This window comes from Pristis pectinata, chromosome 32 (assembly GCF_009764475.1).
Source record: "Pristis pectinata isolate sPriPec2 chromosome 32, sPriPec2.1.pri, whole genome shotgun sequence".
Taxonomy (NCBI): Eukaryota; Metazoa; Chordata; class Chondrichthyes; order Rhinopristiformes; family Pristidae; genus Pristis; species Pristis pectinata.
Window position 1 is genome coordinate 12233042 of NC_067436.1, and position 24662 is coordinate 12257703.

The 24662-nt window shown below is 42.4% G+C and overlaps 1 protein-coding gene across 6 annotated transcripts in view; it reads right to left on the reverse strand.

Moving 5' to 3' along the window:
* The window catches only part of celf6 (CUGBP Elav-like family member 6), an 830275-nt gene that overhangs the window by 93561 nt on the left and 712052 nt on the right, over positions 1 to 24662 (reverse strand). For 5 of the 6 annotated variants that reach the window (XM_052042321.1, XM_052042318.1, XM_052042316.1 and 2 more), the window contains exons 4-9: positions 21946 to 22074; positions 19681 to 19760; positions 12419 to 12562; positions 9831 to 9975; positions 7946 to 8095; positions 816 to 878 (exon numbers count right to left, since the gene is read on the reverse strand). In XM_052042321.1, coding sequence (XP_051898281.1) covers positions 816 to 878; positions 7946 to 8095; positions 9831 to 9975; positions 12419 to 12562; positions 19681 to 19760; positions 21946 to 22074 — 711 coding nt within the window. The remainder of the gene's footprint in view (positions 1 to 815; positions 879 to 7945; positions 8096 to 9830; positions 9976 to 12418; positions 12563 to 19680; positions 19761 to 21945; positions 22075 to 24662) is intronic. The other variant, XM_052042317.1, reaches the window with a different exon arrangement.

Below are 24662 nucleotides of genomic sequence, written 5' to 3' on the forward strand. Positions count from 1 at the left end.
ACATCATCAAAACAGTGGGTGACTGTCCTACTAACATTGCAGTGCTTTGTGTCATATTTTGTCCATTCAAGGCAACAACTTTGAGGATTTTTTTCACAACTTGTATCGTCACTCTGGTTAATGTTCCACAGCATTTACTACTTTCAATTCATTCCTCCTCCTTAAAATGTAAGGGCCAAGTTCCCGCAGACAGCTCATCCTTAGCTTTACTGTTGATGCTTCCTGTTTGGACTGATCAGAGCAGTCAAATCTAACCTTCAGTTGAAGCTCCCTGTGACCAAGTCTTTAGGTAGAGCAATGGATGGGAATTTTGAAGTTTGCTCCAAGTGTGGCCATCTCAACCGATGGCTTAGCTCAAGCAACTACTGATCAAACCTGCAACCCTTCTAATCTACCTGGCTCATTACTATACAGGCTGTTTCTTTCAGTGTTGTTCAGGATACAGTGCAGAAGGAGGCCGATCAGCAAATCTTGTCCAAAGCAACTCTCCAATTAATCCTGATCCTCTTGTTCTTCACCTGTAGCCGTGTAATTTATATTTCCTTTCAAGCGTAATTGGATTTTCTTTAGAGTTTGGATTCAATCCACTCTGTCCACCCCTTCAAGTTACACAATGCAACAAAAAAACACGAATCTGGTTAGGACATACAAATCCATCAAGCTAATCTGAGCCTCTCTCTCTCTCTCTCTCTCTCTCAACCTTCCGTGTAGTTTTGACTTTCTTTTAATTCATTTGTTTCTTAAATGCAGCACCAAAAAAAAGTCAACAGAATGGAAAGAAAGCAGGCCATAATTACGCATGCAATGTCAATGACCTGTATAATGCTGCATGCCTGCATAGGCTTGTTGTAATGGGTCAGCCACTGTTGGACTTTGAGCTAGGGAGACAAAAAAAAAGAGAGAGGAAGAAGTAGTGTGAATAAAGCAGATTCATCACCGTAAAACACAGGGAAGTACAATAATCTACCGCCCAAGGCAGAATGGTTCCAAGTCGCAGAGCAAGAGAACGTGAGCAAGAGAGTGGAGGAGAGATTAAGGTCAGATTAATGGCAGTATACAGGAACCACAAGTACTAATAATTGCAATCCAGCAATCCACAGACTGTGCAAGGATGCATGTAATTTCCTGGATTGGTTACAATCAGCTGAAGGGGGACAGAGAGGAATTTTTCCCGTATTTCCCTCAGTGACAACCAATTTTTCTGCCTCTCCCAGGGAGAACGTGGCTTCTGCAGAAGCACGAACTGTGGTCGCCATCACTGGTGAGGGAGGAGGAGATGGCCTTCCATTGTCAATGCCTGCCTGTCAGTTACATATCACAGGACTCTCCAATGGGACAGGCCATGCAACTCATCCTGAGTTTATATAGCTCGATACAGAGCTACCACCTTATTCATTTATCACTCATTAGTCTTCACTCATTAGCAGCCTGATCTTTAACATGTAACTTCTCACAATTTCTGTATCAACCAATGATGTTAGATATGCTTGCTCTAATCCAATTGTATTTAAAAAAAATCTCATTGTACTACGAAGCAGAAACTAAGCCGCTCACAGTAAATATAGTAACAGATGTGTGTTGTTCTCTTTCCTGAAATTCTGCTGCATTGTCTTCAGTGGACCCAGATTTCAGAAGTTAAGTGCAAAGCACAGCCGCTACTATCACACACACACACTTGTAGAGCAATGGGTGAATCTCTATTAAAATGCATGTTAAACAACAAACGAGTATTGGCCCAGAATTTGCCCACACTTTCTGCTCTAGTATAGTTGATAGGGCATACCTACCTTGTATGTATCCAGATTGGTAATCTTACAGGCCTAGATCTTCCTAAAATGGAGCCATGAGGTTCTGAGCAGCACCACAACCTTGTGTGATGTAACTGAGATATGTGGGTGGGCCAAAGGCAAAACCTACCCCCAAAACTCATCTGAGAAACCTTTAACCGTAGGCAGAGACCTGAATCAGCTCTGCTGGCTGTCAAAACTCCTGTGAATTGAATATCTCTGAAATTCAGAACCGTTTAGAAACCAGGCAAACTGAAACAAAAGAATAGAATTAAAAGAGAAAAGTCACCTACTCTGCAACATTTTTAACAATTTATAATCATTACTGTAGAAACAATTAAAAATGAGAAGACTTATTTGTACTGTCCTTCCTTGCTGCTGAAAAACCTCCAGTCAAATGCAAGGGAACACAAATCTAACCTGGTGTACCATCACTAAGCTAATTGCCAACAGTTTCAGTAAGCTGCTGCTCACCACCTTGTGTCCAGCAGCGAAACCGCGCTGGCTTGTAAGTTCTACTTTTGAGGGAATGTCATGAAATTGGCAGTGCTTATGACAGCAGTTTCACAAGGAACTGACAGCAAAATGCAGCCAAATCTGGACCAATGGTCTAAATGGAGAGCATAAATCAAGACACCGAAAGTCTGCAAAATGCTGCTAAACTAGCAGTAGCAATCGTGGATTGAAATATGCATTTAACCAGAGTTAATAAAGTTTTCTCGCTCAATATCTGGCAGGACAATAAAATTCGTAGAATGATAGCTGAATAAAACACAGAAGAGTGTGATGGATAGCGCTGACCTGTAGAAGTGGATTTAAAGTCTATTGAAAACAAACAGAGGTCTAACTTCCATGTCAATCATCAGTCTGAAATAAGGTTTGAATTAAAAGCCAACAGAGAAAGCTGGAGGATCAATTCTTTGTGTACTTATCGTAAAAACATTTAACAGCCGTAATTCCATTGGTCAATTGGGATCTCTAATAATGTATCCTAAATTCAGACACAATACTCTAGAGGTTAGAGAGCCAAATTCTATTCCCCATTGTTTTTCCATATTAAAGATTAGTGTGGTCCCCAGGTAGAATTGGACATCTTAGAATCATAGATCCAAACAGGCTACCATTTGGCCCATTGTGTCTATGCCAGGTCTCAGGAAAAGGTAGAGACATAGATTCATGGAGAGACACAGCAGGGAAATAGGCCCTTCGGCCCATCGAGTCTGTGCTGACCACCAAACAGTCATTTACACTAATCTTACAATAATCCCATTTATTTAGGTGTTTGATAAGGTTCCTCATGGAAGGCTCATTCGGAAAGTCAGGAGGCATGGGATCCAGGGAAATTTGTCTGTGTGGATTCAGAATTGGCTTGCTCATAGAAGACAGAAGATGGTTGTAGGTGGAGTGTATTCTTCCTGGAGGCTGGTGACCAGTGGTGTTCAGCAGGATCTGTTCTGGGACCCCTGCTCTTTGTGACTTTTATAAATGACTTAGATAAGGATGTGGAAAGGTGGGTTAGTAAGTTTGCAGATGGTACAAAGGTTGGTGGTGTTGTGGATAGTGTAGAAGGTTGCTGTAGGTTACAATAGGACATTGATAGGACGCAGAGCTCAGCTGAGAAATGGCAGATGGAGTTCAGCCCAGAAAAGTGTGAAGTGATACACTTCGGGAGATAGAATTTGAAGGCAGAATACAAGGTTAATGGCAGGACTCTTAGCAGTGTGGAGGAACAGAGAAACCTTGGGGTCCACGTCCATAAATCCCTCAAGGTTGCCGTGCAGGTTGATAAGCGTTGTTAAGGCGTATGGTGTGTTGGCATTCATTAGTCGGGGTATTAAGTGCAAGAGCCATGAAGTAATGTTGCAGCTCTATAAAAATCTGGTTAGACCGCACTTGGAGTATTGTGTTCAATTCTGAACGTCTCATTATAGGAAGGATGTGGAAGCTTTAGAGAGGGTGCAGAGGAGATTTACCAGGATGCTGCCTAGATTGGAGAGCATGTCTTTTGAGGATAGGTTGAACCAGCTCGGGCTTTTCTCTTCGGAGAGAAGGAGGATGAGATGTGAGTTGATAGAGGTGTACAAGATGATAAGAGGCATAGATCGAGTGGACAGTCAGAGACTATTTCCCAGGTGAAAATGGCTAACATGAGGGGGCATAATTTTAAGGTGACTGGAGGAAGGGGATGTCAGAGATAAGTTTTTTTCACAGAGAGTAGTGGGTGCATGGAACGCACTGCTGTCAGAGGTGGTGGAGGCAGATACATTAGGGACACTTAAGAGACTCTTAGATAGACACATGAATAATATAAAATGGAGAGCTATGTGGGAGGGAAGGGTTAGATAGATCTTAGAGCAGGATAAAATGTCGGCACAACAATGTTCTATGTTCTACTATTCTCCCCACGTTCCCATCAGCTCCTTCCAGAGTCTACCGGGGCAATTTACAGTGGGGAATTAACTCATCAACCTGCACATTTTTGGGATGTGGGTGGAAATCAGAGCACCTGGAGGGAACCCACGAGGTCACAGGGAGAACATGCAAACTTCACACAGAGAAGATTGAACCTGGGTCTCTGCCACTCCGAGATATCCACTGTCCTTTCACAACTGTCCTGTAAGTATTTCCAATTGAATTATCTATTTCCCACACGGACATGCAAACTTCTTGTGTCTTTGATATGGAGGCTCTGGACAATGGAACCAGGTATAACGAACATGGAACTGGCTGAACGTGTTATAAAGGTGCCAAAAAGGCAGCAGGTTCTTTTTAAAATCATGCTCATATTTTGTACTTCCTGACACAGTTAAAGTTTGAATGGCTCCTGCTGGTATAATTATGAAGTAAATTTAAAGAAAGTCTTACAATGCTTGTGTGTCAGTTTCTTTAAGTTGCAAGCATATCAGTTCAGCAAATCTGATCAATGCTATTGTCATAAAATAAATGTAATTGAAATCCATTTTGGCATTTCTCCCCAGTACTGCTTGATAACAGTAATTGCTTATTTTTCTGTCAATAACTGGCCATGTTTTGTTTTACAACCTTTATGGAATAGCAGTTGAGTAACTCAATCATTTTTCTTTACATGTTTGAAGAGAATTTTTCTCAGAAGACAGAAATTTATTTCAAGTAGGGAGTCTATTTTAATCAAGCAATCCATCCATATGTCCATACATCAATAAATCTTTCCAGATTCTGTCTTGTCATGCATCCAATTATCAAAGTAATCTATTTATCTATCTTGACAATCCATCCTTTTATTCAGCTTGACAACTCATCTAATCATTCGTCCATTGATCTATCTAGGTAATTCTACATAGCATCTTTCAATCAAAGCTTTGTATATACCTATTTTTCTACCAGGCTAATCTATCTATCTGAACTAAACATCTGTCCTGGCTTTGCAATATAATCTAGCTTTCCACTTTTCAATCTACCCATCCATCTAGGTATTCTATTTAACTAGTCATTTCTTAAAGTTGTTCACACATCCATCACCTATTTATTTCCCCCAGCCATATATGTCCTTATTCCTCCACATCACTCTCTCAATTAAGCATGCAATTATCTTTCCAACCCTCTATCCCTCCATTCATTCAATTACATATTTAATCCATTTGTTCATTTATTATTTAGATCGCTAATATACTGATGTAACTGCTCGCTTCTTAAAGAAGGGGCAGAAATCAAAGCAGATAACCAATTGGATCACATTGTGACTGACCATAACTTTGTTCTTGTTGAAGGACAACTGTTTACGACAAAATAAGTTCAAGTTATGCTAACATAAAACCTCAATTACTTCTACGTAAATAGATTCTACCTAATTATGCCATTTAAAAATCCATTTGACTGATAGGTTCTACCTTAATGAGATACAATTGCATTTTATTGCCACAACGTTGTGCTCAATTATTATAATTATAGAAGGGTTCGAAGTTGTATTAGCGGGATTATGAAAATGAACACATCTTATTAAACTGAGCCAAGCATAGCTCAGTAACTTCACAATAAGGAAAAATAAGTGCAAACTTGAATAATGAATGAAAATTGCTCCACGATAATTAAAAATTGCAAAAGCATTGCAAACACATCGGTGTAAGTATGCTTCATGTTTGAGAGCTCTGAAAACAATGCCTTGCTTGAAGCAAGATGAACAATGTATCAGTACTCATTTTCCCATTGATTTAAGTGAGACCCAATGGCCTTCAGAGAGCATATCTGCAACTGTGTTATTTGAAAGAGACAATGGTTTATTTTTAAAGATATAGGACATATTACATGTCATGTAAATATATTACATTGTGTATAAAATCATGTGGGGCATAGATGGGGTGAATGCCCACAGTCTTTCTCCCAAGATTGGGGAATTAAGAACTTTGGGGCACAGGTTTAAGGTAAGAGAGATTTAATAGGAACCTGAGGGGCTACATTTTCACCCAGAGGATGGTCCGTATATGGAATGAGCTGCCAGGGGAAGTGGTTGAAGCAGGTACATTAACAACATTTAAAAGATAGTTGGAAAAGTACATGGATGGGAAAGGTTTAGAGGGATATGGGCCAAATGTGGGCAAACAGGACTGGCTTGGATAGGCACGTTTGTTGGCATGGACCAGTTGGGCCAAAGGGCCTGTTTCCATTCTGTATGACTCTATATCATCTGAAAATTAAACAGGATGCGTTAGAACATTGTGTCTTGCATGAGGATGAATAATTATTTGATTTGACCAATCTAGGAAGTAGTATTGCTTGGCACGTATCTCTATACCACCAAGTATGAGATGTAAAATAAGGAACACTTTTCCTGCGGGAAGCATTAAGTCCAACGATGTATTGTAATCCATTTCTGAAATTCATCTCTCATAAAGTCAATGAAGCTGAATTTCAGAAGTAGAATGCAATATGCTGCCAGTACTGTCACTGCCTTTAGCACTACCAAGCTGGATGAATTTCTTGGCATAATATATATCAAACAGTCTAGCACAGGGACAGGCCCTTCAGCCCACGATGTCTGTGCCGAGCACAATGTCAAATTAGACTAATCCCTTCTGCCTGCATATGATCCATATCCCTCCATTCCCTGCATCTTCATGTGTCTGTCTAAAAGCCTCTTGAACCCCACTATCGTATCTGCTTCCAGTATCAAGTCCCATTCCAGGCACCTACCACTCTCTGTATGAAAAACTTACCCGCACATTCCCTTTAAACTTTCCCCCTCTCACCTTAAAAGCTATGCCCTCTAATGTTTTAAGCTCACCCGCATTCCAGCCTCTGGGGCTCACTGCTGGGACAAAAATATCCACCTTCATGGTCTTCCTTCCACTGGAATTATGTAACTCTGTAAATCCTTTCTCCCCTTACAATGTGTTACTGCTCAGACTAATTGCATTCCCAGTTTTGTAGCATTGCAAATATCAGTTTTCCCTAACTTATGCAAAGGGAAGAAATTTGAACAGTCCAAAATCTTTTTCTCTCTGATCCAAACCTCAGGCACCATAAAATGGTAGCAAACAACACACAAACCCTCCTGAGCAACCTTCTGACGGAGGTAAATCACATTCATCAATGTGAAATGAAGGCACTGCTAATGAGAATATCAAACAAACATCAATTATAGTCTTCAACAGATCACCATTTATGACTAGAATGACCTTGCATCTGGTCCACTGTGGCTTGTTGGTTGTGGGGACGATCAGACAGTAATACATGCCAACAAGGGAGTCCCACAATAATTTGAATAGGTAGGAAAGCTGGTAGTTCTCACTTGAGCATGTACTTTCTCTTGCTTGATGTCTTGAACCCTGATGCTTCAGGGATCTGGCTGCTGGACCAGGAACTTTTACTTTGTTTTATTGGTTTCATGGATATAGAGCGGTGCCAACTCTCATTCACTCTCTTGCAACTTGCTCTCCACTGCAAGACTATTTTTGAATAGCAACAAAAGATATTACAAAAGTTTTAAAAATCTTTTTCAGTAGCAAAGTAACTTTAAATTTGGTTGTACCCATTAAGGAGAAGGTGCCTTGAAGATTAAAACCCTCTAGATAACAGGACACTGTTTAATCCTTTTAAACTTTAGTTTAGTTTCCACCTTTCCCGCGGCCACTCCAACTCACCCCAGTCTCCGTTAATTAGATACTTGTTTTCTTGTTGTATACCTGGGTACGGATGGATGCCATTGGCGTAGATGGTATCTGATGTTGGCTGTCCATTGGTCTGTGGTGGCATGGCACTAAACCCATTGACTCCAATGGGCGTAGCTATACTAGGTACAGCTGTTGCATTGATGCCAGGGGGTGTACTGGTGCCTGTGAAAGAAAACAAGCAAGTCTATGAGGAAAGCGTACTCACATAAGCACAAGGCAACAATTCCCATTTATTAATGAGATGATACCATCATATTACATCCCTTGGGTGCCAACCTATCCAGTCCGTGAAACTACTACAAGTGTGCAATGAACTGGAGAGGAACCAAGCACGGGAAATATTTGGAGAAATGTTAGTAAATTAATAGAATATTAAAGCACCCACAAAGTTCAAATAAGCATTACTCAAAATGTTAACTAAATACTGAAGGGGGCTCAATAGTTGACACATTAGGTCTTTATTAATATATTAATGATGGCACTCCAATAATACCTGTAAGAACTCATTCCCCAGCATTTGCAACATACACTTCTTACACCTTTCGGGGACACAGGGTCAATTTGTTTGTGATAAATTGTTGCCTGTGCTCATTTAAAGTCATGGAGACATACAGCACAGGAACAGGCCCTACATTCCATCAAGTTCATGCCAACAATCAACCATTTCTTTACACCAATCCCACCCTAACCCATTTTTTATTCTCTGATTTGTCCTCTCAAATCCCCCCAGATTCTACCACTCACCTACACACTAGGGTCAATTTACGGTGGCCAAATATACACATACTTTGGGATATGGATAGCAACTGCAGCGTCCAGGGGAAACCCATGTGGTCACGGGGAGAACATGCAAACTCCACACAGACGGTGCCCGAGGTCGGGATTGAATCTGGGTGTCTGGAGCTGTGAGGCAGTGGCTCTACCCGCTGCACCAACCTGCCGCCACCTCATTGGGGCACCCTTATTGTGACACTTGAACGCACTGAAAACTCTGTCAAAGTAGCATTGACAGCAGTTGTGTCCAAGCAGGTTATTGTTAAGCACACCAGAAATAAGATAAGATAAGATATCTTTATAAGTCACATATACAGTGAAGCACACAGTGAAAAGCATCTTTTTTGCGTGGAGTCTTCTGGGGGCAGCCCTCAAGTGTCGCCATGCTTCCGGAGCCAACATAGCATGCCCACAACTTCCTAATCTGTATGTCTTTTCAATGTGGGAGGAAACCGGAGCACCCGGAGAAAACCCACACAGACACAGGGAGAACATACAAACTCCTTACAGACAGCAGCTGGAATTGAACCCGGGTTGCTGGCCCTGTAAAGCGTTATGCTAACCGCTACACTACCATGCCTGCCCAGACTTCTTTTGTTTGGAAATAACCTCCTGTTTGATATGTCCATGTCTATCTGGGAGAGAAGACTGGCTCCTGCTTGAAACAGAAGATATAGATGACAGTGTAGTACTTGCACTGGGCTATTGCCCAGATGCTTGTGGGTGGAAATCTCAGGAAGGATGCACCTATAAACTGACTGAGATGAGGCAATCAGTCCACTGCCGCGCGCAAGGAGACCCTAGTTGGATCAGAGTATGTGAAGCCAACTCAAGATCAGCCCAATCCCAAGCCACTGGTAAAGCTACAATCTGCTGGAGGAAGTGGGTCAAGCAGCATCTGTTTCAACATTTGGGGTCGAAACCAGGGTCTCGCCCCAAAACGTCAACAATTCTTTTCCTCCCTCTGATGCTGCTCAACCCATTGAGGTCCTCCAGCAGATTGCTTGTTGCTCCAGATTTCAGCATCTCTTGCATCTCCATTGGTAAAGTTCCTTCAAGATACTTTACACACTGCTGAATCATGGGAATAGACCATAACCTTGGGCACAGGTCAGTAATGTACCTGAGGACGGCGTCATTGGTGTTGCTACCAGTCCATTCACGTTAAAGGCTGCCATCTGCTGCATCTGGGCTGCAGCAATTGCAGCCATTGGGTTCAGGTAGGTGCCCTGTGCTGCTGCCATCAATGCTGCTTGTTGTTGCATCAGCTGGAAGAGAGAACAACCAAGATTCACATTGCAAGGTTCACTGGATTGTGCATTGCCAAACCTGCTTACCCAGCCAGACATTTCCACCTTTACTGCCAAGGAGGCGAAAACGTGCTCCAAAATTGGATCAGTGCCTAGGCAGAATAGTTGTGGGATAAACTTTACTCTGCCTTCACCTGATCTTTTCTTTGGCATATTGTTCCAGCTAAAAGGGTCAAGTATGAGAGCACCTTGGTTTGCAATTTACTTTCACCTTCACAGCATTAAAGTTTATTTCGTAGAGGGTGACCAAGGAAGATTGAGACACTGCAGATGTTGGCTGCTAAGGTATGTGTGACCAGACAGGACAAGCTAGGGTCTAAAGAGCAACGTCTGTGTTGAGCCATGTGGAGTAAATTGTACAAGGACTGGCTGCCATGTGTCGAGAGAACTAATCTAAATAAGGCAGTGAAAAGCGGAAAGAGCCCATGCAAGTGGAAAAAATTGTCTTTGTTCACCAACGTAAGATGATTGTGGGACTACAAAAAGATGCAAAGTTATGAGGAGAGGGCAGGGAGTGGAATTAGATACAATGGAACACTACAGACCATGTCTTGCACTACCATGAACCTGTCCCTATTGTGTCTATTATTTTGTATTTTTGTCTTGTTTTCACACAGTTTTTTCTCTCTCTTCACTCTCTTGTATAACTTATGTGTAATTTATATCCTGTGTGTTGTCTTTACCTACGTGCCTGTGATGCTGCTGCAAGCAAGTTTTTCACTGCACCTGTACCTCACCGTACTTGAGCACATGACAATAAACTTGACTTGCATGCAACCAGCAGGGATTCAGTGGGCTGAATTTGGTTGATTTCAGTGAAACTGAATGTGCTCAGGGCCAGTACAATTGGCGTGTAATAATCACGGTTTTATTTAATGCTGACAACCGAACAGTAATTTCTCTTGTTCTTCCCACTCCACACCAACCTGAATTTTATTAACTACAGAACAGACTGGGTATTTGATGTGTGGGGCTGAAAGGTAAATTCCCTCATACTTTAGATCCCATTGAACAAGACAAGTGTGCACCAAGTTGTTATAAAATCATGGTTGACACTGATCATGTATTTCTTTCATTTCTGTACCAAACCTTGATGCATTGCGGCATTTCCGGCCACATGCTTGGATTCCGACAGCTGGTGTAAATGAATATGAAATCATTCTGTTCAGCATTTCACCACATCAAGAGTCTGGGTGATATGATGTCATCGTTCACAAGGTATTAAATCTCTAGAATGTGTTTAACTTCATGATAGGCAAATGGGATTGGTTTTGCTTGGAGATGGATGGTTAAGACGTAGCTGTATGGTGCAAAATTCCAAGGACTTTTGGCAAGGGAAAATTGACAACCAAAGGACATGAAAACAAAGAGAGAGGGTAGAAAGAAGTCTTAGTAAGCAGGCAGATGATGAAACATAGGATACAATTCCAGAGGGAAGTGCAATGGAACTAATTAGTTAATATTTTCAGAAAGATACCCAGTCATGGATTCTCCCCTCTTTCTTTCCAGTCGTGATAAAGGGTCTCAGCCTGAAACATCGATTGTTCATTTCCCTCCACAGATGCTACCTGACCTGCTGAGTTCTTCCAGGGCTTTGTGTGTTGTTCCAGTCATCATAAGCCTTTTGTTCAATGGTTGGGGCTCTACTTGAAGGGGCAAGAGCTGCCCTGTATGAGACATGGACTCATGGTCAGCAGCTTTAAATTCCTGGGCATTAACATGTCAGATGACCTGTCCTGGGCCCAGCACATAGATGCAATCACAAGGAAGGCGAGCCAGTGTCTTTACTTTCTTAGATGGTTAAGGAGGTTCAGCTTGTCACCAAACACTAACAAACTTCTACAGGTGTACTGTTGAAAGTATCCTGATTGGTTGCAACACAGTCTGGTACTGCAATTTGAGTGCGCTGGAATGTAAAAAGCTGCAGAGAGTAGTGGACTCAGCCCAATACATCACGGGCACATCCCTACCCACCATCGGTAGTATCTACATGAGGCGCTGCCTCAAGTAGGCAACATCTATCATCAAAGATCCCCGCCATGTCATCTTCTCGCAGCTACCATCGGGCAGAAGCCTGAAGTCCCACACCACCAGGTTCAAGAACAGCTCCTTCCCTTCAACCATTTGGTTCTTGAACCAACCTGCACAACCCTAATCACTACTTCAGTATAGCAACACTATGACCACTTTGCACTACAGTGTTTTTTTCATTCTAATTGTGTTCTTTCTTGCATAGTTTTTGCATAACTTATGTTTTTCTTGTGAATGTTGTGTATCTGATGCTATTTGCCTGAGATGCTGCTGCAAGTAAGTTTTTCATTGCACTTGTGCGTACATGGACTTGTGCAGATGACAATAAACTCGATTTCGATCTCAGCTGGCACAGCGCCAGGTTACGTACCGCCTGAGTATAAGCTCCATATGCGCCAAACTGGATTGCCATTGGATTAAAGATGCCCAACTGCCCTGCCATCTGGTGCATGCGACGCAGTGTGCGTTCCTTGTCGGTGTCGGCGAATTTCACCACCAGGCTGGATGACGCACCCTGGAGAAGGAAGAGAGATGTTCAGGAGAGGGGCTGGCCAATCAGATCTCTGTACACTTCCCTGGGTTTGCAGTGGGATTCAGTTCTGAATTATAACTTTCTTTTTGTCATTTGATTAGCAAAGAAATAAAATATTCTTCAAAAGACATCTGATCAATCACAGATGAACATGCAGGCTTTGAGACTTATTGCAACTATGGTTTAATACATTGTAGGTGAATTATGATCCTTCCTGAAGTCACTATCTGCCCAATTTTTGCAGCCGGATCTTTTTTTTGAAAGCAAGTTACCCTTCATTTTTTCCACTTTTCCGTGTAAATCATGAATCTGCCAAACTTCAGGAATCAGATTGTATTAATGGCTGGTCTGTTCTAAGAAATACTAGCATGAAATTCAGCAGAGAAAACTGAGATCAGAAGGGAATAGTAAAATGAAGAAAGTACTAAGCCAAGGTAATGATGCGTTCTCCCACAACCTCACCAGATAACAAGGTTCGACGGGGCAGATGGATCATTAGATTGGGATATCTCGGTGGCACGGTGGTGCAGCAGGGAGTGTTGTTGGCTCGCGCCACCAGTGACCTGGGTTCAATCCTGACCTCAGGCATGGAGCTTGCATGCGCTCCCTGTGACCACATGTGTTTCCTCCAGATGCTCCAATTTCCTTCCACATCCCAAAGACATGCGGGTCGGTGGGTTAATTGGCTGCTGTAAATTGCCCCTGGTGTGTAGGTGGATGATCGGAGAATGAGGGTGATGATGGGGCATTTGAAAGGAAATATGTTATAGAAAAGTAAGTGGGAGAATGGGATCGTCCTGAGAGCTGGCATATTAGCAATGGGCCAAATGGTCTTCTATTCTATCATCGGAAACTATGAAAATAAATATGAAGAAAAATGGTTGAATCATACCAACCTTTAATTTTAAGTGTGATGCTCAGGGTTATTTGAGCATTTGGGGAGAAGTGGCAGTGAGGAGATTATAGACTGAAGACCCATCTAGTCAGCTTTGGCACAGAAGAACCAAAATGGCCTTCAGTGATACCAGCACATCCCAAATTTCCCATTCTTGGTCCCCCTCCTCTGCCATTGCTTTCAGAAAGGGTTGGAATACTGTTTTTATTTCATTTCTCACTAAGCATTGTTTCCAGGAACAAACTCCATCCACCTCCCTTGAGAGAATGGAAAAGATATAATGACAGTATCTGGAAGATCTACGCTTGCGGTCCTGACCAATATTAAACCCTTAATCATCATCACACAGAAACAGACTTAACTAAAATGTAATGGATGGGGCCATTGCTGGTATTTTTTGTCCATTCATGATTGCACCCAAACAAAGTCAATTAAGCATCAACCACGTTGATGGGTTTGGAGTCATCTTTAGGCCCACATTGGCTAAGAATGGCAGATTTACTTCCTTGAAGGACCAGATAGAGTTTATATTTTACATAAATTCATTGTTCTATGGTTACTGTGACCTCTGCAAGTTTTCCCCGACCAAAATTCGGCTTGAATTTTAATTCCCCAACTTCCACGGTGGGACCTGAACTCATGTCTCCAATGATTTAGAAATCCGGCAAGTAACCCATTAATTTCACCACCATGCTACTAACCCCAGACTTACTTGCATTGCAAGTGAAAACTTACTGTGCACAAAGTTCCTACACTGGGTTTTGATTAAGGAAATTTAAGTACACTAACAAAGCACTTAATTAACTTCAAAGTGCCTGGGCCGGAATGAATACGTGAAAAGCATATTATAAATGGCAACCTTTTATATTTTGCCTACACAGGTACTTTTCTGCACTCACGGCTCTCCAATATGAGTCATTAAAAGCCACTTGATATTAACTGTCTGAAAGGACTGAAGCAAATTGATTGCACAGTAAACCAGGGGGTTGTAGACACTCAGTTATTGAATGCATTCAAGCCTGGAACTAAAAGATTTTAGAGCACAAAAGAATCAATTGTTCAGCGATTGGGTGACCAGTGGGTGAGGCAGATCGTGGGTGGCTGTCGTTTGGCTTGCTCTGGGTTTGAATCGTTGGTCTGCATTTGTTGGAAGGCACCAGAAGTTCTGCACTGATGGCGTTCCTCAGCATGTCCCAAACTTACTGCCAGACATTTTCTTTTGTTAATTATTCATTTCTCCGGACGTGCGCAAGATGAGCATTTATGGCTCATCCCCAATTTCCTGAGGTGGTGGTGGTGAGCCGCCATCTTGAACTGTTACAGACCTGCTTGTCAACGTGCTCTCACGATGCTTTTGGGGAGGGAATTCCAGCATTTAGACTCAGTGACAAACAGTTTTCCAAGGAAGACAGGTGTGCCAATTAGGAGATAAAATTTAGTTGCCGGCATTCCCATGTCCCATCTGCCCTGCCCTTCTCAGTGGTAAAGGTCACAATTTTGGGAGGTGCTGCAGTGTACTTGTAGAAGGTACTCACTGAAGCCATAGTGCTGGTGATGGGGAATGAATATTTAGGGCAGTGGGTGGGGTGCTATTCAAGCTGGATAATTTATCCTAATCTGTGTTAAACTTCTCAAATGTTGCTGGAGCTGTGCTCAATGAAGTAAGTGGAGATTTTTTCACCATGTTCCTGACTTGTGCCCTATAGGTGGTGAATAAAAGCTTGGGGTGAGCCAATCACAAAGGATAGTCAGCCTCTGGTTTGCTCTTGTGCACACCAAACTGTTTCCCCCACCTCCACCACCACCACTCAGGCTATGGATGGCGGGGGACTCAGCAATGGTGGTGCCATTGTCTTCAAAGATAGGTGGTTGGAGTCTCTCCCGTTGGATCAGCTCATTGTCTGGCGCTTTTGTGGTGTACTTGTTACTTGCCATTTCTCCTGTTGTCTAGGTCTTGCTACGTACAGGAATGGTCTGTCTCATTTGTGAACTGAATTGAATATTGTACAATCAGTGAACATTCCCACTTTTAACCTTAAGATGGAGAAAGGTCACTGATGAAGCAATTGAAGACAGTTGGGCTTGGAGACTGCACTGAGGAACTCCTGCAGTGATTCCCTGGGCCTAGGAAGACTTAACTCTAACAACCACAACCATTTTTCTTTGTGCTCATTGTGACACCAACCATTGGAGTGTTTTCCCCTTGATGCCCACTGACTTCAGATTTACTGGGCTGCCTTGGTGTCACGTTGGGCATTGGGGACCATGGGGACCAGCAATGGTGTTGGATCTAACTGAGGTTCCCCACATTTACACTGGGCAACCTGATCTTGGATCTTCTGGCTTGTTTACCCTTGGGTTCATAGACTTCACTAGGGAGTGTGGGCAGAGCAAAGGCAAAGGGCAAAGTCCTTTAACTTAATTAAAAAAATAAACTAGGGACAAATAATCTTGTTTGTAAGTCTGTTTAGATGGTAATAATTTAATTTTTTGTTCTTTATTTCATTTTTAATGTCTCCAAAATAATAATGGACATTGCAAGCTTGGGGAGGGAGGAGAAGCTTCCTTGGAGACCTTTGATAGCTGGTGGGGTCTCATGGCTGGGGCTTGCTCTGGCACCCCTTTGCAGTGTTTGAGATCCTACTGCCACTGAGGACTTTGTCATTTGACCCTGACGCAGCAAGGTTGAGATTTCAGGTTCCGCTGAGGTTCATTTTGTGACCCCGGGCACTGAGTGCAAGAAAATCCACACCCTGTCATTAACTGAGGGAAAAATGAACTGTAAAAGACAAGAAAAATTCTGAGCACCTATTTTAACTCACAAAATGCGTGTCCTGCCTCACAACAATGACTACCCTTCAGAAGTACATCACTGGCTTGGACTTTCTGAGGTTAAGAAAGGCACCACATAAATGCAACCTTTGATTCAGCTTCACTGACAACAGCATCAGCTATGCAGGCAACACATTTGTTCTGTTTTTATGCCTGTTTAGCTGTTAGTTTGCCAAGTGAAAGGACAGCAAGAATAATAGTTTTAAAATTGCTTCCCAGAAACCTGTTTTGGCTCCTGCTATTCCAGTGAAAAATTTGCCAAAATGAATCTGTGTGAATTGCCAAATCCTGCATCCATCAAAGATGGCATATAAATAAAAATCAATTCTTTAGTTCCTTTCACAACAGGCCTTTGTATCTATCGACTGAAGTGCTTCCTATAACAACAGAATAGAGTGAGAGTCAAACTCCCAACTTAATTAAAGGGCTCTCATAGACTCTGGGATTAAAAAGCTACAAACTTAAAAGATAAGCTTTCAAGAGAGGTTGTCATGGACAGAAGGAACAAGGTGCAGAGAAACAAGGTGCTTTCCACAGCATGTTCTCCCTGTCCTTTGACACTACCATCTTAGCTCAGTATTGGTTCATATCTGTGCTGAATCTTTCATAAAGGTTACAGTCAGAGCTCAGTGGAGTGATTTCTGGAGTTAATTCACGTGAGTTATCTGTCAATACAGTGCAGTAGGTTGTAAGGGTCTTCAGTGGCCTGCCTAAAAGGGTGATAGAAGCTGATTCAATGGCAGTTTTCAAAGAAAAGTTTGCTCTGTATTTGTAAAGAAGAGAATGGGTTTGTGAAGCTGTGGGGATTAATTGTGTTGCACTATCAAGGAGCCAGGACAGGCATGAGAGGAAGAATAGCATTGTCCTCGACCGTACCATTCCGTCGATCGACCACTGTTGTGGTGTTTCACTCAGCGCCTCAGCTTAATGGACAGCTCTGAGCCAATGCAAAGGCAATAATGTAATAAAGGTCATTTAAAGACATTGACCAAGCAGCTTCGGTAGCTTTTAAAAGTTGTTCAAGTCTCAAGATTGATATTTATGACAGGCAATGTTTTAATATTTTACAAAAACATTGTTATCCAATGGGTGTGCTTTCATTCTTTTGCATGCTGTGGCCTTAAGGTGGAACATTGGTGTTCTCTGTGGCTTGGCTGGTTGAACTCTCACTATGAGTCAAGAGACTGAGGGGGTGCATGGTGATAAGAGGGTCTAGTGGAGGATGTCGCAGTTCATCCCGAGTGGCTGCACAACAGAGGATTTGCCGATCTACGGGCTGTTGCCAGGGACACACACCAAGACAGACATCAAGTGCTGCTGGAAGGTCATCAGCTTGGTGAAGGGCGCCCTTTGGTCTGCTCGGAACTTGTTGGTCTTCCAGCACAGCGAGATGTCCGTGAGGGAACGCTGCCGACTGGCACATTCCAGACTGCAGGGGTACGTGCTGAGGGACGCACTGAAGCTCGGCGCAGCCAATGTAAAGGCTCTGTGGGGAAGGACCGCAGTCTGGGCTCCTTCCGTGACTGGGCATTGAAGGGCTGAGTCGCGTGGGGAAGCCCCTCAAACAATGAAGGGGTGTATCACCTCAGGGGGCTACCAGTGGCAATGGTACTGTGTACAAAAATGATGTGCTAACACTACTGTGTATACAAGTAGCAACACTGAATGCACAGAATAACCAACACTATGAATGTAAAGGGCTTTGCACTGTAAGTTGGTGCAGCTATTAGAGCTGCTGACTCAAAGCTCCGGTGACTCAGGTTCAATTCCGACCTCCTGGGCTGTCGGTGCGGAGTTTGCAAGTTGTAGTTTGAGACTGTACAAACAAGAAAAGAAAATTTTGCTTCACTGGGAGCTATTGTAGATGAGAGAGCAAAGGGGTGATGTAAGCCAGGATCTGGTGCCAGTTAAGGCACAGGTAACCTCCACTTTACCCTATTTTATGATTTTGGTAACTGCAATTGATGTTCTGCGCTCCAAAAATGGAATGGACCCGTTCAGATCTGCTGAGTCCATTTGCTTTGAGGGAGATGAATTAGCAACATTGAATGCTATGATTTGCATCACTGAACAACTTGCATTTCCATTTCACCTTTCATCTCTCTTTCAGGACAGCCCAAAGTGTTCTACAACCATTAAGGCACCCCAAAGTGGAGTCACTTCAGGAATACGTGCTGAGGGATGCACTGGATCTCAGTGCAGCCAATGCAAAGGTTCTGTGGGTCCTGGGGTCCTTCTGCTACTGGATATTGAAGGGCTGAGTCGGGTGAGGAAGCACCTCAAACAACGGAAGGGTGTATCACCCCAAGGGGCCACACGAGTGGCAATGGTGCTATGTACAAATCACCACTTTGCTCTCTCACCTACGATAGCTCCCTGCAAAGCAACATTTCCTTTTCTTGGGAAATTGAAGACACCGGATCATCCAATGGTCTTAGTGAACGTCAGAACAGACTCAAAGGGCTGTGCACCCTGCTCCTGCACTCAATGTTTAATAGAGAGAAAATTAAGGAATGTGGAAAAAATGAAGCTGGAGTTGGCCATGTAATTTCCCCCAAGCCTGCTTCTCCATTCAACAAAGTCATGACAGATCTGAACTTAGCACCAACACTACTCACCTGATTCCCATAACCCATGACTCCCATATAGCCTAAAGGAATGAAGAAGAAGGTTGAAGCAGCAGTGATACATTGCCCACCCTGCCTCCCCTCTTCTGTCCACCTGTCACTGCTCTGCTTTTCCCTCCTATGTATCGGGCTTCCCCTCTTCCTATCTTCAGTCCTGAAGAAAGGTCCTGACCCGAAACGTTGACCGCCTGCTTTTCTCCACGGGTGCTGCCTGGCCTGCTGAGTTCCTCCAGCATCATTGTGTTTTTCATCATGATACATTGAAACTTCTGGTCTTCCTTGTGGTCTCCCTCCCGGAGTACTATGGAGCTATAGATAGTGGGGGCATTTAACAGGGAACACAAGGTTTTTGGGGAGCAGACTGGAAAATGGAGAAGACCAGGATCAAATCAGCCATGACCTTACTAAATGTCAGAACAGGTTAAAGGGGCTGAATGGCCTTTTATTTCTTATGATCTTGTAGAAGATTAGGAGAACACCTTGCTGTCAATAGGAGGTTACCTGAAACCTCATGTCCAGCAAGAGGTTCTTAACAGAAAATAGGAACCGCGTTGCATTTTTCAAAGGCCCAGACTTTGCTGACAAGCAACTATATCTCATTATTTTAATGAATCAACAGTAGGCAACCATATTGTGGAAGCAGTCACAGGATAAACACGAGATAAGTAAATATCATCTTTACAGAGAGCATGACACAATCACCAGGCCACAAATTATTCATGAGCTTGTTTTCGTGTCTGACTTACTGGCATAGTCTGGCTTCCATGCAGACTGTTGATGGCTGCTTGAGCTTCTGCGTGCGAGGAATATTTTACAAATGCACAGCCTGGGAAGAAGGAAAGAATGAAACAAGGTTGCAGACAGGATTATCTTGTGTGGTTGCTGCTCACTTTGATGATATTCAACAAGGTAACACAGTAGGAGCATTGCATAAGACAGAAACCAGTCAATTGGCCCACCTGTGCATTACCACCCATCCAATCCCATCAGTGTAACCTTCTGTTAATTAAGCCTTTATCCCCTTTGATGTAACTACCTCTCATGGTACCAGGAGAGAGCACTTTGATGGTCTCTTGCCAAAGGCCATTTTAAATGTCTCTTGAAAGAATGAATATTGCTCAGGGAAAACCTTTCTTCATAATAATGTCAAATATCTTCCATCCACCTAAGAGAGGGGCTTGGTCTAACACTGTTTGAAAGACTTCATCGCTGTTGGTGCAGTGCTGGAGTCTTCGTTGAGGTTTCTGAGCTTAAGTCTCAGGAGAGGGACTTGAACTCGTGGCCTACTTGCTCATAGATGGGAACACCATGGACTGAGCCGTAGCTGCGTGGATAAAGTAGGCAGATAGACCACTCTGACCATTCACCAGCAACCCCTGATGAAACTAAAAACAAAGCATTCAGTTAGAAGTAACTTGAAGCCCTGAACCACTAGTAAAAGAAAGAAAAAGAAATAACTTACCTGCACTTAGCTTTACCCTCAGCTCCTTGCAAATGAATGGGGTCAGGTTACGTATGCTGACCATTGTTAGCATAAAACAGAGGAGCCACGCTCAAAGTAGCCAGTATAAAGATGTTCCTCCCGAAATTCCCTAATGCAATTAATTGTGACCTTTGGCTTTTGAACTCCTCTGCAGGTAAGAACATTTTCAGGCCATTTCTCTCCTTGCTTATTGTTAAAAAGCCCCAGCAAATACAGGTAAGGCCACAGTGACTCCTTACCATCTACAGTAAAGCATCTTGGATGAAACCCGACATATTTCTTCTTATTGGACAAAACCTACAATCTCGCTAAAGCATCCCCAATTAATCATTGAATTAATCAATTAATTTCTGGTTCAAGTAACCTTTCAAACCCAAAACTAATTTGGTTTGATAACTAAGGTAGCTATTAGTTGTCAAATTAATAAACCATTGATATTCATCATGGTTATCAGAACATCAGGAGTTAGTGACCAAAGAGCCTTTGCAGGTAATGCAGCTGTTTCACAGCTCCCACAAACTGGGTTCAGTCCTGACCTCTGATGCTGTCTGTGTGGAGTTTGCATGTTCTCCCTGTGACTGTGGGTTTCCTACAGTAGCTCCCACATCCCAACAAAGTATTGGTTGCTTGATTAATTAGCTACTGTAAGTTACTCCTTGAGTAGGTGTCTGGCGGGAGAATGGGACATATAAGAAAATAGCTTGCAGGGAATTATGTAGACGAATGGGATTGATGGGAATGCTCTGGGACCTGGCATGGAAAACAGGCTGAATGGCCTCATTCTACGTAATAAGGAAGTTTTGGGTTCCTCAAGTCTACTACACCATTCAATTGCCTCCACCTTCCTGCCTGTTCCCCATGACTCTTGACTCTCCATTGGCTGTCCCTTATGCGTATCTCAGCCACTAATATGTTGAAAACTGCAGCCTCTATGGTCCCTGGTGCAGTGAAATCCAAAGGAAAAAGTTCCTCTTCATCTTTACCTTTAATTTGTTATGACTTTCTGAATTATACCCTCTCGTTCTAGATTCTCCAAGAAGGAAAACAAACTCACCAAATCTACCTCATTAAGTTCTCTCAGAGTCTTATATATTTCAATATTTGTTTCCTTTATATGTTTGCTTTGTCAAATAATTTTTGTTTCCCTATTGCTCAGTTCTGATGAAAGGTCTCAGACCTGAAAATCTTTCCATAGACGCTGCCTGACCTGCTGAGTTTTTCCAGAGATTTGTTTTTATCTCAGATTTCCAGCATCCGCAGTTTTGTTTTGGATTTTCGAAGCTTTTCTTTACTAACCATAGTCCATGAGCAAATAAGCAAGGAGGCGATTGTCCAATCAAACACAAATGAGTCATTAGGCGAAGTCACCCAGCACCATTCACTGAATTACCAAGTTAACAAAACCTGATCCAGAGCTGGTTCATGAAGCTGGCCTCAGTGGTTAACAGATGGGGACTGTTCAACTTTAACCATGTCCTTGGATCTCGAATACAGAAAGAGAACAATGGTTGAGGAAGCGATGACAAACCTTTACTGGTTCCGTCAGGACCTCTGAGTATGGTGCACTCTTCGATTGAACCAAAGGACTCAAACAGCCGCCTCACATCATCTTCTGTTTGTTGCTTCCCCAGCATACCCACAAAGAGCTTTCTGTCTTCTGAAACAGAGAAAGGGCATCTAAATCCTTGAAGGAACCAAGGGCCGTTTCAAAGTACTATGGTTTTGCTACTTATCAGAGAGTCATTACCACACACGCGCAGTTGCCAGTGTTTGCAGCAAGACTAGTAAAAAGAATCAACAATTATAATTAACATTCAAAACAAAACAAAGTGAGTGAAAGAAACAGAATCATTTGACTGATGGACAAGGGAACCAATCAGGTTAAGAAAAAGTGTCAGTCTACTCGAATTAAAATGGCAGTGTCTTGAAAAGGTTAATGATATAGACTCTTCTGTCTCTTTCTTGATGATATGTCTGCTATATATCTGGGTACCCACTGAAATTCCCAGCAGATAACTGTAGAGTTCACATGCATTGCCTCTTACAATAGGCAAGCCAGCTTGCAGATGAAGTGATGGGGTCTGATTCACGGCAGTAGCCTTTCATCACTGCAGTGCTCACTCAGCTTTTAAATCTGGAGGCACCTGGAATTCTTCAAGTGCTCTACACACACCAGGTGTTAAAGAAACCACTTGAAACAATTCCTTTGCTGAATTTACTTTTTTTTCACAAGTCTACACTTTTGTGGTGCAGGATTCTTGGATTTTGCATTCACTCTTGGCTGAGAAAATCCGCACCAATGTCTGCTACCAATCTGTGAATGTGTCTTGATTTGCCATCTGCATCCATCAGCAAGATGAATGTATTATTTGCTGAATTGGAGAATTTTGAGCATTCACAAACCAACAACGACTTGCATTTATGCATTGCTTTCATACATCCCAAAATGCTTCACAGGAGAGCTGTCAAACACAATTTGACACCAATTCTAATAAGGCGTTGTGAGGACTGGTGATACTAGGCTTGGTTAAAGAGGAGTGTCTGAAAAAGGAGAAAGAGGCTGTACTGCAGGTAGGGGTGCCTGTGTTCAGTACTTCAAACCCAAACCATGCAGAGTCCCTAGAGAAACATAATGAGACACGGAGAACCACTGAAACACGTGGGGCTAGCTTATTCAACTCTCTAACTACAATAACCATCGGTGTATATATTTTGTATACACATCATAGATTGACACTACACCTCTTTTTGAAAAGAAATCTATAAATATATTTTATTACAGATTTAACCTATTCCTAGTCTTTCTCTGTCTCTTCTCAAAGGAAAGATGTCCTGAGCATTGTATCTACTTTTTGGCTTAAGGAAGGTACCATTTCTCAACTCAATTCAGTAGAATCTTGTGTCATTTCTTCCACAATCACCAATGAATCAGCTTCTGAAATACACTAAATCACATAACTCTTCAATATTCCCTTGTATATCCCTTGCAGGAATTAAGTGATTTATATGTACACTTCTTACTTTATCTCCTATTCTCAGAAGAGATCTCGTTGTACTGCATGCTTTAATATCACTCCAACAATCCATTTCGGAATGTCAGATTTATTATGTGGTGTTAACACACAAACCCTACTCATATTATTTCATTGTTTCTCTCCATGAGTCACAACTTTGGTTCTGTTTTAACTGCCTCTCTTCCATTCTCCCCTCAAGATTTGGCTGAACAAAGTTCAATTGTGTTCTGACCCTACTATGCAGTAATAACCCACCAGGAATATAAGTTACTGTAGAGTGTGAAGCTTTTCAGTATTCTGAAAGAAGTTTGCTAATCGAAGTTTGATTGTTAAACTTGAATATCCTTTTGTCTTCAATGCTTCCTTGACAATTCCCACTCTTAGCCAATGTAACAATTCAAACACAGCTTCTTAACTGTCATCCAATACATCACAGATTATAGTCGACTTTATTGTCATATGCACAGTACACGTGTGCACAGATGCAATGAAAAACTTACTTGCAGCAGCATCACAGGCACATAGCATCAGATATACAACACTCACAAGAAAAACATAAATTATACAAAATTATACAAGAAAGAACACAATTAGAACAAAAAGTCCATTGTTGTGCAAAGAGGTCATAGTGTTGCTATACTGAGGTAGTGATTAGGGTTGTGCAGGTTGGTCCAAATGGTTAAGGGAAGTAGCTGTTTGGAAACCCAATGGTGTGGGACTTCAGGCTTCTGTACCTCCTGCCCGATGGGGGCTGCAAGAAGATGGCATGGCCCAGATGGTAGGGACCCTTGATTATAGATGTTGTCTTCCTGAGTCAGCATCTCATGTAGATACTACCGATGGTGGGGAGGGAATGCCCATGATGGATTAGTCTCCAGTTCATAATTTGAAGCATTGCGTACTAGTTTCAATGTATGTGTTGTACCTGAGAAGCCAACAAAGACTCACTTTTCAGACTCTTCTTACATGTCATGTCTTTTGTCTTCCTTGTTCCAGTTTCACTCTTCACACACCATAGTAACTGATGGACAAAAATCTAGCATAGCACCGTACCGTGCCCGACAATGGCCCATACACTGCAAGGTTTTCACATTTCCGTTCCTTCAACATCGTTTCCATCCTTTGGTTGTAATCTGCATCTACTTTCAGTCCAAGACAAATTATTTCTTTCTGTATGAATGCACAATTTCACCTTTTGTGTTTTACCTTGTCATTATGTAGCCACCTGAAC